The sequence below is a fragment of the Nicotiana tomentosiformis genome, chromosome 2, assembly GCF_000390325.3.
Source record: "Nicotiana tomentosiformis chromosome 2, ASM39032v3, whole genome shotgun sequence".
Classification (NCBI taxonomy): domain Eukaryota; kingdom Viridiplantae; phylum Streptophyta; class Magnoliopsida; order Solanales; family Solanaceae; genus Nicotiana; species Nicotiana tomentosiformis.
The window spans coordinates 185,066,350-185,081,478 of NC_090813.1; the positions used below are offsets into that span (position 1 = coordinate 185,066,350).

The 15,129-nt window shown below is 36.0% G+C and overlaps 2 protein-coding genes across 7 annotated transcripts; one reads left to right on the forward strand and one right to left on the reverse strand.

Annotated features, from left to right (window-relative positions):
- Window positions 1–886: 886 nt before the first annotated feature.
- LOC138906238 (uncharacterized) lies at window positions 887–1,960 on the forward strand. The gene is made up of 2 exons (XM_070194769.1): window positions 887–1,276; window positions 1,349–1,960. Exons 1-2 carry the CDS (start codon window positions 887–889, stop codon window positions 1,958–1,960), a joined length of 1,002 nt encoding a protein of 333 aa, XP_070050870.1.
- LOC104108430 (pentatricopeptide repeat-containing protein At1g62910-like) lies at window positions 1,546–7,181 on the reverse strand. 6 transcript variants are annotated; one of them, XM_009617457.4, is made up of 5 exons: window positions 5,295–7,181; window positions 5,132–5,191; window positions 4,213–4,286; window positions 3,228–3,286; window positions 1,546–1,818 (listed from the first exon to the last, which is right to left on the reverse strand). In XM_009617457.4, exons 1-2 carry the CDS (start codon window positions 7,076–7,078, stop codon window positions 5,185–5,187), a joined length of 1,791 nt encoding a protein of 596 aa, XP_009615752.2. In that variant the 5' UTR covers window positions 7,079–7,181; the 3' UTR covers window positions 1,546–1,818; window positions 3,228–3,286; window positions 4,213–4,286; window positions 5,132–5,184.
- Window positions 7,182–15,129: the final 7,948 nt, after the last annotated feature.

Sequence of the window (15,129 nt, forward strand, 5' to 3'; positions counted from 1 at the left end):
GAAAAACTATAATTCAAGATACATTGGTTAATTTCTAAATAACAGCCCTTTAAAGTGGCTACCTGGTGTCATCTATACTGTCTAAACAGAGTGCTGCTCCAATTTGTTTGTATTTTGGATCAAATTCACAAATAATTACTTTTTAGTTCCTCATGAAGTTTTACATTTTAGAGGTAAAATTCCAAGATATTGACATGAAATTGTGTCTATGAAATTTAAAACCCCATGATAGTGGATACCTTTCAAGTATAAGGCTGAAAGGTGGTTAGCCAGCACTGTTACTATGATTTGGCGTTATTTTTAGATAAAATGGACAAATAGGGACTTTTTAACTACTAATAAAACATTAGCTACCATCTCAAAATTATTGAGCCAAGGTGATGAATTAGCTCATATAGAAGGTTGATGGACCAAAGTGTAAATAGTAAAAGTTAACAATTGCTTTTAAGTTAGTTGATTTTATTAACGGAAGTAGTTACTCTTCTTTATGTAAGAGACATTATTTTCTAATCTCCTCTCTGATTGAGCAATGTAGAAAATTTCTTCCTCTGTAAGCTTACTTCTCAGTCCCTTCATTTCACCGTTTCTTCAATATAGAAAGTTAATATGGTATCAGAGCCATCGATTTGGCGGCGCATGTTGTTGATTCACATATGTTGATTTGTGTTTACTCTTTTGTTTTTCTGATTTTGAGTCCAATTACAGATTGTTCATTGATTCCAAAAGCTAGGATTTTATTGATTTAGAGCTGAGATGGCGATTGAGGATGGAACGAGGGAACGAATGATGAAACTGTGCTAACTCACACACACATCCGCTATATTTGCGACCTTCTGATATGCCAGGGGTGATCGAATTCAAGCTAATAGGAACTAAAAATTACAATATGTGGTCTCGATCTATGAGAATTGGGCTTTTAACGAAGAATAAGATTGGATTTATCGAAGGAACTTGTAAGAAGGAAGATTTTAGCTACATGGTCAGTATTCAGTGGGAGAGATGCAATGCGTTTGTATTATCATGGATAATGAATGATGTGACGAAGAAACTCTATAGTAGTATAGTATATGCATCGTTTGCGTACAATGTGTGGAAGGATTTTAAGGAGAGATTTGACAAAAGGAACATTTCTAAGGTCTACAATCTGCATCATGAGATTATAGCACTGAAACAAGGTCTAGCACCTATTTCCACTTATTATTCAAAGCTGAAGGATCTGTGGGACGAATATGATGCTATGATTCCCACTTCTTCATGTCCTTGTCATGAATCAAGAGTATTTTCGGAACACATTCAGCAACAGCGCTTGGTGTAGTTTTTAAGTGGTCTGAATGAGTCCTTCGCACAGGTAAAAGGGCAAATAATGCTGATGATTCCAACTCCAACCATTAATGAAGCCTATGAAATGGTGGTGCAGGATGAGAGTCAAAGAACCAGAGTTGTTGGACCTGGTACCTTAGATATAAGAGCTCAAGCAATGGCCAACAACACAGGACATGAAGCCAATGCCATGGTCGATAATAGTGGACAAGGATTCATTGGAGGTTACAAGCCAAAGAACCAACTATACTGTGATTACTGTAGAATGAAGGGTCACATTAGAGATGGATGTTACAAACTCATTGGGTATCCTGCAGATTTCAAATCCAAAAGGAAGCCATTTGGAAAGAATACAACTGTAGCACACAATGTACAAGTGGACAGACCACAAGAGGTGCAAGAGCAAAAGGGCAATACAAGCATCACATTTGCAGGACACTTCTTCACAGAAGAACAGTATCACCAGCTTCTTCAGATGTTGAACAAGACCAATAGTACCTATATTGATGAAACATCACATGATAAGGTCATAGGTATACCTTTGTCACTACTCAACATGGTCAAGGAAAATAGATGGATAATATACTCAGGGGCAATCAATCATATGGTAGCTAGTCTGCATGTTTATATTAACTACTAGATATGAGCAGCCCGTGCTATGCACGGGCCCAACCACAGCCTAATCAATATATTTTTTTTCATTATCAGTTTGTTCTTGCCATTCTTTTTTACGTACTATTTGCAATACATTTCATAAATATAAAGAATTCTTAAAAAAAAAATACAATGGAAGGGAACAAAACAATGCATTTCACAAATATACTCCACAGTGATCAATCTAACCATCCTGCTTGCAAAATATTTTTTTTATCCTCTTAGCAGATAAATTCAGAAGGATTACATAATGTTCATGGGCACTTTGAACTACTCCTAATTCAATAGCTATACTTAATTCGTTTGTGAAATTGGTAGGTAACTTCACATACTTTTGTCCATAAAAATTAAAAATAAAGGAGTACAAAAACAGAGTTTCAAAAAAAAGGTCCAACAATGCATTGCGAAGTTAAAGGTAATGAATTCCAGTAGGGCTTCAAACTGTGGTAAGCTGCACCAAATTTTCGCTCTTGCAAAAAAAGAAAATCAAATGTTTTAGGTGCTTTACTGCATATGCAAAACAAAATGGTATACGAATGATACTGAAGCAACAAACAAAAATGCGAGAAGATCACCAATTTCAAGTCCCAAAATAAATTAAAAACTTATGCCAAACGTAAACATTACTCTTTATCAGATCCCAGAGCAAAACATATTTTGGGTAGTGTATCAACACAAGTAGCAACAATCAATTATATACAGAGTATGTACCTTCAATGTTTTCATGTCTTCCTAACATCCTCCTCAATGGAGTTGCATATAATTTATAACTCTTTCTAGCCCACTTATATCTGGTGTATGATATAAGCTTCTATATTGGGCAATGCATAGCAAAAGTTCCAAAAGTTATCGTAATTTAACATCTTATGGCCTATTCTCGTAATTCAATGCACTCATGAGATTTCTCAAATTTCACAACCTTTTATTCACATGTAATAGTTTTAAATCACTGTAAATCTAATATTGATGTGTAACACATCATAGTTTATTTCTTGCCTAGACAATGATACTACTACTCTATAATAATTTGATGATTAGAGTTGAGCAATCCACAATTCGAAAGCTGAACTTAGATTTCTGTTCACATCACATTTCAAAACACCTAGTTGCCAAGCACATGTTTTGCCAAATAGAACATAACTGTAAGTCAAGGCAGTTTCAGCTAAAAAAGTAAATAATATCACATTACTTTTCAACAAGGGAATTGTAAGAATTTTTTCTAGCTGACCAGGTATGAAAGTTCATTTCTTTACCTTTTAACATAAACAATATATCTCCTTCAGGGTGTCAACATTATCATAGGAAATGCGACCTACAAAGAAACACCAATTAAAAAATTATTATTAAAAAAAAGAGACCTAATTCTTTATTCAATAGAGTAAAATAGAGAGACAAAAATTGGACTAAGATTTGGAATATATAGTAAAAAAATATAGAACTACGTGTAGAAGATTTGCAATAATTACTTCATCTTCATTATTACTTTATGCATACATTAGAAAAAATTCATACAAGCAGAAACTGATGTATCTTATAAGTTTCTTCCTGGTATTAGGTGAAGTGCCTACACTAAGGTAAAGGAACAGTTTCATATCTTAGATTTAGGTACTCAAAATATTATAGTCAGTAAACAAAAGTTGTCGTAATAGATGGATTTAACACTAATAGTTCACACGCAGAAGAATAGTCAATTACTGGTCATTCATAAATTATTACACACGATACTAAAAATTTTAGGCTAACCAATCAATTAGCAGTCATCAATATCCAAGTTCTTCCGAAAGAAACAACACAGAAATTTATGAAGCAATCAAAGTAGGTATTGCATTCACACTTTTGAACTTCAAACATTGCTATTGCAAATATTGGGGTAACCAAGCTCCTATTTCATTAACGGAAAAATTCTTTCACGAACAAAGGCATAAATATAGTATTGGACTTTTAAAATCAATAATCAAATGAAGAAAAGGATAAATTCTTGTCTAACTAAATATGCGGAGCAACCTAACAAATTGGATTTTTCCTCGTAAAATCGGAAGAAATTCGCTGTCCGAGTAGCCTGCGGATTGGTGCCCGGTGACACAGTAAAGGTTGAACCATCAACTAAGTGTTTGAATTTTGAACTCATCATGAATAATGTCATAAATACACATAGCAGAGAGCAAAGATTCTCCATAATTTGATCATACTACGAAAATCAATATCCTAAACCAGTAACCTTGAATTAGAGGGAATTACCTCAAACAAAAGATATTGAACTACATGTTAGTGTTCGAAACACCTCCCTCCTATGTTCCTCTTCGCCTCTATGTCTGTGAGCACAATAGAGAAATGAAGTACTATAGATTATAGAAACCCACATATTGCAAAAATCTAATATCGGCTTAGCATATTCAGGAACTCAAAGGAAAAAGTGCAATTACCTAAATTGAATTTTCAATACCATCTGCAGACTCGGTTTCAAGAGAGTCCATAACAAAACTCATAAAAAGTTCTTTACAAGGATATGTGACAATTCGAACTCAATGCAGTTCTCTTAAAATAATTCTTATACTATAACTTAGATCCAAAGAGAAGTAAGTCAGTAACTATGACTATCTAAGGAGTACAAATGATAACTTGACATATTTCACCTTCAACGTTTCTCTCTCCCTCTAGATCTGTGGTGAGATTCTTCTTTGATTAAGCTTGTGAGTGTGACACCAACTCACAGAGGGCTAAAGTGAACAGAGAAACTAAAATAGTGTCGTGATAAAAAAATAGCTCAATAGAGAATAAGAGCAAGAAACTACAGTTTTGACCAAAATAAATAAATAAAAGAGGCAAACTTACAGCAACTTCCACAAGAGCAACAAGAAACTTGCCCAATACATTATTACATCACCTAAAAAATATTTTATGTTAAACCACAAAATCTACTCTCTCTTTTTTTTGTGGCTCTTACCTGCAATGCTCCGTAAGGCAGAAAACAGTTATTTATATTCAAATAGTAGAAAATGATAATACATGAAGATAACACTGAAAATGATATTCCTAGACTTATAATGTGTACATGTAAGGGAAACTCACATCATTTATTAAACAAATAGAGCAGTAATATCTGATTTCCAATATAAAGAAGAGTGGAAAACAATAAAAAATATCAAAATTGATGTACCTCGTCAAATAGGCCTGCCTGGAAAGCTCAAGCAACGTTCTAATTGCCTTTATTCAGCTTCTGCAATTGCATTGGAATTGGATGACATACCTTTGCCGGGATAAACGGAAGCTGTATCATAGTGATACTAAAAGCGAATAAAACAAGCAAAATAAATATTCACTTCTTATCTTCCAAGTGAAGCTCTGGTATCATGTCAAGGACGGACGGATTCTCCCTTATAACGTTAATCAATAACTCAGTTGTAGTTGCATCAAATGAGAAGCCCCTTCCAGCCATTTCCTTCATAAGAATTGCCATTTCACTAATTCTATTGCACCTGAGAAATCCTTGAACAATAATATTGTAAGTGATACCATTTGGCAAACAACCGTTGTGCTCCATTTTTCTTAGCATATCTGTAGCTTCATCTAACAACCCTTCTAGACAAAATTCACTTATCATTGTAGTGTATGTTCTCACATTCGGAAGTAGTCCAATTAAAGAAAGCGCCTCAAAAATAGCATGAGCTTTGTCAAGTTTACCATTTTTGCACAATCCATTAATGACAACATTGTAAAACTCAATATCAGCATTTTCTGTCTTTCTTTCCAACTCATTAAAGAGTGACAAAGCTTCTTCAACAAGTCCATACTTAAAATAACCCTTGAGTAAAGTGCAATGAGTGTATAAATCAGGTACATGCCCCGTAGATAGCATCTCAGCAAAGAACTTTCTTGCATTGCCAATTCTTCCAACTTCAAACAGACCTTGCAAAATAGTAGTGTAGATAATAATATTAGGTTTTGATCCCTTTTGAGAAATTTCATGAAACAATTGCATAGCCTCGGCCAACTTCTTTTTCTTGCAGTATCCATTTATTAGTGTGCTATAGCTAATAATATTAGGCTCAATGCACTTATCTATCATGATATCGAAAACAATTCTCGCTCTATCCACTTGACCACACAAACAATATCCATCTATTATTGCATTGTAGGTGATCACATTAGGCTCCACACCTTTTCCGGTCATGTGTCTCATTACTTCCTCGGCATCTTCGACTTTCCCTTCTTTACACAGTCCATCAATAACCATGTTGAAGGTGTAGACATCTGGATAAATATTAAGGTTTAACATCTCAGAGAACAAAGTCCTAACCTTTTCCCACTGACCAAACTTACACAAACCATCAATCAATGAATTAAATGTGAATATGTCCGGAAGAATGCCTTTCTTATTCATCTCGTTCAAAAGGCTGATAGCAGCATCTAAGTTTCTATCTTTGCAAAGGGAATCTATGACAATGTTGTAGTTAAATATGTTCGGCTTAGTGTTCCCTTGTTCCATTAAGCGGAGCAAACTTAGGGTTTTTTGAGAATGACCCCATTTGCTGAGCCCATTCATGACGGTTGCATACATGACTTCATTAGGCTCACAAATCTTCTCTCTCACCAACCTTTTGAACAAGTTAACTGCATCTTTAACCTTATTTTCAGCAAAGATTCCCCTAATTAGGGTGGTAAAGGTGACAACATCAAATGGAATGCCATTCTTCAAGTAAATGGGTAACACCGAAAATCCACAATCAACACGATGCATCAGGCAATAACTGTTAATCACGATATTCAAGATGAAATCATTAATTGGGATACCCAATTTCTGCATTTCTCGAAAAAGAGAAACAACAGCAGAGTAATGCTTCATATTTAGCATCGTCTTAAATAATTTAGAGAAATCGAAAACAGAAGGAAGAGGCTGCTTTCTGACCATTTGACGGAAGAGAGTCACAGCGTCATCTAAACACTTGACATTCTCAAGCTTGCTATTTACCCCAAATTTACCCTTTGCCGAAATGGACATATTACTATGACTTGAAGAATAAACTCTAACAGTAATTGCCGAAGAAGAACGGGAAATAGCAGAGAAAGAGAGAAAGGGAATACCATTGCGAGAAATTCTCCTCATCTTCAGCTAAGGAATATCTCTCACTGAATGCCCTAATTTTGCTGAGTGCCTCCATTGTAAATTTTCATTTCTTTTCAAAGTTTTAGCTTAAATACTCCCAAATTAACATTTTAGAGCTCGCTTGGCTTATTTTGAAAAGTGGTACTTGTAGGGAGTAGCAGTTTGTATTTGGCAACAAAACTAGTTTTGAGCGTCAAATTACTAAAAATAATAATAAATGTATTTATTGTAATTCAATTAATTTTTTTATTTTTATTTAATTAGAATATAAAATATAAATAAAACTATATATTAAAGATTTTAATCAATATAATATAATTATCTAAAATAATAATATTAGGTATCCAGTATTACTTATTGTTTACAGCTTGTTTGGATGGTTGTTACCTATTGTATTGTATCGTATTGTTACTTTAAATACAATGTTTGTTTTGATTGTTACTTAAATTTTATCGTATCGCGTCGTTAAATCCTTCGTTACGTAACGACGAAAAGTGACACTTTATGTAACAACGGATTTGGTGTGGTGGCGTCGTTACCTTCTTCTTTTTTTTCTTTCTCATTTTGCCATTCTTTATTATTAAATAGATATATTTTATCCTTTACCCTACTTTTTTATATAATGATTATATTTCGTATCCTACTTTTTCTTATTAATATTACAGGTTTTATTCTTCATATTTTTGAAACTAATTAGTCAAACACAAACTGCTTCTTACCAAAAACTTTTGAGAAAAGCACTAGTGAGAAAAAATATTTCTCAAAACAAGTTGATTTTTTAAGCTTGGCCAATTTGTAACTTCTTTCCAAACGTAGAAAAATTATTTCTGCTACTATTCAAAAGCACTTTCACATCTTGGCCAAACACATCAAAATTCTAAAACGTTACTTTTTTCGACAAAAAAAGTACTTATGGCTTCCCAAAAGCTTGGCCAAATATGCTCTTAGATGCTTTGACGTAAGATTCGGGTATGTCGTGGTTTCTGTTACACTGTAGTATCTTCTTTTTCTTTCTTTTTTCAAAATTTAATAATATATTTCTTGGTAAAAAAGCATAAAAACAACGCAAGACAAGCGCAATCGATAAACACCTATCACGATTAAAAAAAATCTGATAGATATACCATAAGAAAGTTATTAAATCCAATTTTTGTTGCTTGTGTACTAAAACGATAGAGTAAAGACACATGAAAGATACATTTATTCAACTGAATTATTTGTAAATATTTTACACTATATGATAAAGTATTTTACTCCCTTTTTAACCAGCTTATGACCTATGTTGTGCCAGCTTCAGGCATTTGGGTCTGAAGTTAGGTTTGATAGTTCAAACTTCACACATACGAAGTTGACTGTTAAGTTTAACTTAAGACCTAAATGTCTGAAATTCAAACTACAAAAGCAATATGCCTACCGGTCGAAAATTAAGTTTTGTGAAGATTAACCTAAGACCCATATGTCTAAAGTTCTTTAAACTCCATACTCCATGGGTGAAAATTGATTTTGAAATAACTAAACTTAGAAATATTTATAAACTTCGGCTATTTTTTAAATAAGGGTTGTCCAAGCAATACTTGTGCACTTGCACCTTTAGGAATACATTGAAAAGTAATAGCCATTGAATGATATTCTCAGAATGAGATAAAATTGAATTTGACAGATGTATTAATGAACATGAAAAATAATACATACAATTGAACTAAAGAATCTTAGAAGGTACATCCGAATCACTAAATAAGTCTCCAACAAAAGTAAATTCTCGCATGCAACACCTAATAGTATAACCTAACAATCAATAAAATAGGTGAAAATCGTGAAAAGAGTTCTAATTTCATCCTCGACAGATTTTCTACTTCTTGCAAATATCAACCTTGTTATTATATTCTACATTGTAAGTGCTTTTGTACCCCATCTATTTATATATATATATATATATATATATATATATATATATATAGGGGCAAAAAGTGATTACATGACACATCTCATAGATCATGATTGTTATTTATCTTTTCTCTCCTTTTTTGGATATTTTTCACTCATTTTGTCCGTAAAAGTCTTTTCTTCCTTTCTAGCATTAAACAAGAATTTACGAAACGCTCAAAACGCATTACGAAATGTTATTTACAATAACACAACAAATGACCATCCATTGAAATATCACAACCGTAACACAAAACGTCACATTTGTAAGCTTTGAAATATCATTTTGTATATAAGTACAACATTCCATCACATTCTATATGGATGGCTAAAAACCATATCCTGATTGCGCGGTCCTATTCACATCTCGTCAGAATCGGATCCAAAATTGAAAGCAAATTTTTTGCAGCGACAATGAAAATCACGAATACCAGAGGAATTGGTGATATAGAAGATCCCCGTAATTTTCTTTTTTATTTTCATGATACTAGATCTCCTTTTATTGTTTTGTCCGATCTGAATTCTACTAAAGGAAAACATGGTTGAATGGAAACTGGAAATTACTTTTTTAATTCCTTTAGTTATATTTTATAAGTAGTATAAAACATTGCACTTAGTGTTGTACATGGACATGTTGCGAGAAAGATCAAACAACATTTACAAATTTTATTTGCACCCTTGACAATTGCTACGGTACGGTTAAGCTACTCAATCTTACGTATTTATAACACCATGCATAAAACTTAGATACAAAATGAATATTACCAAAAATTAAACAAAGTTTGGTATTAAGTAGCAAAATAATTGGTATATGAACTTACTGAAACCCTCCGAGCAATACAACATCGTTACATTTGTTTGTATATGTGACATTAATACTAATACTAATAGTTCCAAAATCTGCATTGTTTACCCGAAAAACGGATAGAGTTAAATTTATACGTAGTTCTAAGGACACGTGATATAGCTTGGCACAAATCGGAAAAGTAAGTAGAAATATATATCAAATATTGACCGTAAAAAAGGAATGAAAATATAAACCAAATTGAGTAGAGAATGATTTATAAACAAGCAAGATGAATCAATGTCCAAAGCCCACAAAAAGATAATCTTTGTTGTATCTTTACATGAATATCAATAATCTTTTTCATATGGGAGTGTATAGATGTCTTAATATTCCATTGCCCTCTTACAGAAATGATAACCACTTTTTTATAGTGGAGGGATCCTACTTTGGATATAATAAACAATACATAGTGGGAATCCCATGATAGATTAGGTAATTTAGCTTTTCCTTAATTCCCGCCGAGATTCTCTCCCCAAGTGCGGCTACAACGACTTTTGTCTCTTAGCTCGATCTTGGTCGGACTTGATATTGGTCGATCTCCAGATTTCGAGCTCGATACTGACTCGAGCTCGATATTGACTCGGGCTCGGTATTGACTCGGGCTCGGTATTGACTCAGACTTGGATCTTGAGTTCGATAACGCCACTTCACATCATAGTTCGATTTGGACTCGAGCTCGATAATGACTTCGAGCTTTTGTGGTATATTGTGATGGAGATAAGGTTGAAAAATGATGCTTATATGTTGTTATTGTTATGTTCTTGTTGTTGTTGGTATATATGGTATTAGAGGAGGAGGGCCTAGTTACATGGGAGATGCTGCCCAAATTTACGTAAATGAGCTACTAGTTTAAGTTGAGGACTTAGAGCAAAATACGCAACGTTCATAAATGACTATTCATAGAAATACTAGAGGTGTCTATATTCTTGATTCCCCATGTGAATTATTATTATATCCTCTATTACTCTCATCTCTCAACCTCTGTAATACAATACCCAAGTGTTGTGCATGATCCTCCTAGCAACGTGAGTACACCAGAATATCCTTAATAAATACTACGACAAATAAATTAAGATATGGATAGAACACACTATTCATCAAATGCATAAATGTTGTTGGGGCATTGGTTAGCCCAAAAGACATCACAAGAAATTCGTAGTGGCCATAACGAGTTTAGAATATCCGAATCCCGAATTTTTAACTGGTGATACCCAAATCTCAAATCAATTTTGGAGAATACCCTAGCTCCCTGAAGCTGGTCGAATAAGTCATCAATATGCGGCAATGGATATTTATTCTTGATTGTAACTTTGTTCAACTGCCTATAATCAATACACATTCGCATAGTACCATCTTTCTTTTTCACAAACAGAACCGGTGTACCCCAAGAAAGAATAGCCCTTAGACTTAGTAGTCGAGTGAGGACTTGCTCGAACTCGAAATAAGAATAGCTCGTAGGCTTTATAGTCGAGTGATCGTTTGCTCGAACTCGAAGTAATGTAGCATGTAGGCTTTATGGTCGAGTAAGTGTTTGCTCAAACTCGAGGTAATGTAGCCCTTAGGCTTAATGGTCGAGTGAGTGTTTGCTCGAACTCGAAGTAATGTAGCCCGTAGGCTTTATGGTCGAGTGAGTGTTTGCTCAAACTCGAAGTAATGTAGCCCTTAGGCTTAATGGTCGAGTGAGTGTTTGCTTGAATGCGAAGTAATGTAGCTTGTAGGCTTTATGGTCGAGTGAGTATTTACTCGAACTCGAGGTAATAGTAGCCCTTAGGCTTAATAGTCGAGTGAGTATTTGCTCAAACTCGAAGTATTGTAGCCCGTAGGCTTTATGGTCGAGCGAGTGTTTGCTCGAGCTCGAAGTAAGAGTAGCCCTTAGGCTTAATAGTCAAGTGAGTGTTTGCTCAAACTCTAAGTAATGTAGCCCGTAGGCTTTATGGTCGAGTGAGCGTTTGCTCAAACTCGAGGTAATGTAGCCCTTAGGCTTAATGGTCGAGTGAGTGTTTGCTCGAACTCGAAGTAATGTAGACCGTAGGCTTTATGGTCGAGTGAGTGTTTGCTCGAACTCTAAGTAATGTATCCCTTAGGCTTAATAGTCGAGTGAGTGTTTGCTCGAACTCAAAGTAATGTAGCCCGTAGGCTTTATGGTCGAGAGAGTATTTGCTCAAACTCGAGGTAATAGTAGCCCTTAGGCTTAATAGTCGAGTGAGTATTTGCTCGAACTCGAAGTATTGTAGCCCATAGGCTTTATGGTCGAGCGAGTGTTTGCTCGAGCTCAAAGTAAGAGTATCCCTTAGGCTTAATAGTCGAGTGAGTATTTGCTCGAACTCGAAGTAATGTAGCCCGTAGGCTTTATGGTCGAGTGAGTGTTTGCTCGAATTCGAAGTAATGTGGCCCTTGGGCTTTATGGTCGAGTGAGTGTTTGCTTGAACTCAAGGTAATAGTAGCCCTTAGGCTTAATAGTCGAGTGAGGATTTGCTCGAACTCGAAATAAGAATAGCCCTTAGGCTTAGTGGTTGAGTGAGGACTTGCTCGAACTCGAAATAAGATAGTCCCCGAGTGAGAATGGTTGCTCGAACTCGAGTTAGGGTAGCCCTTAGGCTTTATAGATCCATAGAAATCAGATGCAATAAATTGGGGTCTCTTTTCATTCTTGTGTGAAATAATCTTACATGTGTACATGTTTTATGCTTAAGGCTTGAGCAATCTACGCGGGCACGGTTCATTTGACCGTTTGGCCCGTACAATAATCTTGTATTCTCGAAGACCTTTTAACGTAAATCTTTTTCTTTACTGCAGTTGATATTCGAGGGCGACGCCCCCCTGTATTCGAGGTTGATCGGATAGAGAAACCTCGGATACTATTGACGCAATATTTAACACCGACCCGCTGTTCTAAGTTACCTACAATAGTTAGTTTTGAAGCATCAAAAAAAAAAAGAAATGGACGGGGGTCGTACCTCAATAGTAGTATCACTTTTAGGTGAGTTACTTTCCATTCGTTAGGCCCGATAGCCTCGATTCTTCCTGACGGGCCTGTCTAAGTCGCTTTTGGTCATGACCCCTGATTATTTCGACCTTGGTCATTTCTTCTTTCGTTTCTCACATGGTTCTGACCGTGTCCGATGCTCCTCCGATTTTCGTTATATGGCTGAAATTTATCCTTGCTCGACCTTGGTTCTCGGTCGATGTCCCTTTTAATAACGGACCTAGACCCCAACTGGTCGTCTTCAACTCTGATCTTCGATTGATATCGATTGTGTACATCGGCCCAAGTAATAGCCGAGTACTCGATCAAATTCTGCTTCAACTATCGTGAAGCCATCGAGCTTCACTCATTCAGTCCTTGAGTGAAAGATTGTACAACCCAATCGTCAGTGACCGATGGTAGATCCATTCGTTCCGTTTGGAAACAAGATACGAACTCTCTTAGCATCTCGTTGTCCCTTTGCCTTACCTTGAAAATGTCTCACTTCCTGGTCTCGACCTTTATGGCTCCGGCGTGTGCTTTTACGAAAGAATCTACAAGCATAGCAAACGAATCGATAGTGTTAGACGGTAAATTATGATACCATATCATTGCTCCCTTTGACATGGTTTCACCGAATTTTTTCAATAATACAGATTCGATCTCGTCGTCCTCTAGGTTGTTCCCTTTATTGGCACATGTGTAAAAGGTGACATGTTCGTTGGGGTCGGTCGTTCTATTATATTTAGGAATTTCGGGCATGCAAAATTTCTTTGGGATTGGTTTAGGAGCCGCGCTTGGGGGGAAAGGCATTTGTATGAATTGTTTTGGAATCCAGGCCCTTCAACATCGGTGGTGCCCCCGGGATCTGATCAGCCCTGGAGTTATAAGTTTTTACTTTCTTGTCATTTGCTTCGATCCTCTTTTCTCCTGACTCAATTCATTTTGTCAGTTCTTCTAACACCTTGACAATTTCGGGATCAGTCCCCAATTCTTGTTCATTTGACCTTACTACAACTAGCCTCGTTTCGTGGGTGACTTCTCGCGGTCGACCGGGCTCGGCCCTGCTCGATGCCTGGGTTTGGTTCTACAACTGAGCTATCGCTACCTGCTGAGCCTGTAATATTTTGAAAATTATACGCATGCTGATCCCGTCTTCTCCATCATTTTGGGTATTTCAAACTGTAGATCGAGTTCCACCATGAATGTTGTTTTCGGGGTCAAAACGCTGGTTCGCCTCGATGGCCACATGCGAATTATCGTCAATTGGATCTATGGCCCGAGCTCCACCGAGATCGACTGATGGCCTTTCATCCCCGGTCGTCAGATTGTTGTTCTCATCTTGATGGCCAACTTCGTTGTCGATAGGTAGGGCCATTAATTGAGAGTTCGTCATTTTTAACCTGTAATCAAAGACACTTCCAAGAGCAAGTGTAAAATGGTATGTTTTGCAGAGATTCATACCAAACGACCACTGTTATCCTTAGCCCCACGACGGGCACCAAACTGTTTACTCGAAAAACGGATAGAGTTGAATTTATACGTAGTTCTAAGGACACGTGATATAGCTTGGCACAAATCGAAAAAGTAAGTAGAAATATATATTAAATATTGACTGTAAAAAAGGAATAAAAATATAAATCAAATTGAGTAGAGAATGATTTATAAACAAGCAAGATGAATCAATGTCTAAAGCCCACAAAAGGATAATCTTTGTTGTATCTTTACATGAATATCAATAATCTTTTTCATATGGGAGTGTATAGATGTCTTAATATTCCATTGCCCTCTTACAGAAATGATAACCACTCTTTTATAGTGGAGGGATCCTACTTTGGATATAATAAACAATACATAGTGGAGATCCCATGATAGATTAGTTAATTTAGCTTTTCCTTAATTCCCGCCGAGATTCTCTCCCCAAGTGAGGCTACAACGACTCTTGTCTCTTAGCTCGATCTTGGTCGGACTTGATATTGGTCGATCTCCAGATTTCGAGCTCGATACTGAATCGAGCTCGATATTGATTCGGGCTCGGTATTGACTCGGACTTGGATCTTGAGTTCGATAACGCCACTTCACATCATAGTTCGATTTGGACTCGAGCTCGATAATGACTTCGAGCTTGGTATTGACCGGTCCCTGAATCTTGAGTTTGGTAACCTGACTTCAGATCTCATCTCGGTATTATGAAAACGACCATCGGTCCATCATGTTCTAATCTTGACTAATTACATAAAGGACAAAATCGATTTTGACTGTATACCTGCACGTTGAATCGTTGTTCAGAAAATTGCATTAGCTGCAACAGGGCAA

What these genes read in the sequence shown, in the direction of transcription:
- LOC138906238 (XM_070194769.1), top strand. Translation starts at nt 887, where the DNA reads ATGTGGTCTCGATCTATGAGAATTGGGCTTTTAACGAAGAATAAGATT. An exon ending in GTCCTTGTCATGAATCAAGA is followed by an intron (nt 1,277 to 1,348) that starts GTATTTTCGGAA and finishes TCCTTCGCACAG; the next exon opens with GTAAAAGGGCAAATAATGCT.
- LOC104108430 (XM_009617457.4), bottom strand. Translation starts at nt 7,078, where the DNA reads ATGAGGAGAATTTCTCGCAATGGTATTCCCTTTCTCTCTTTCTCTGCT.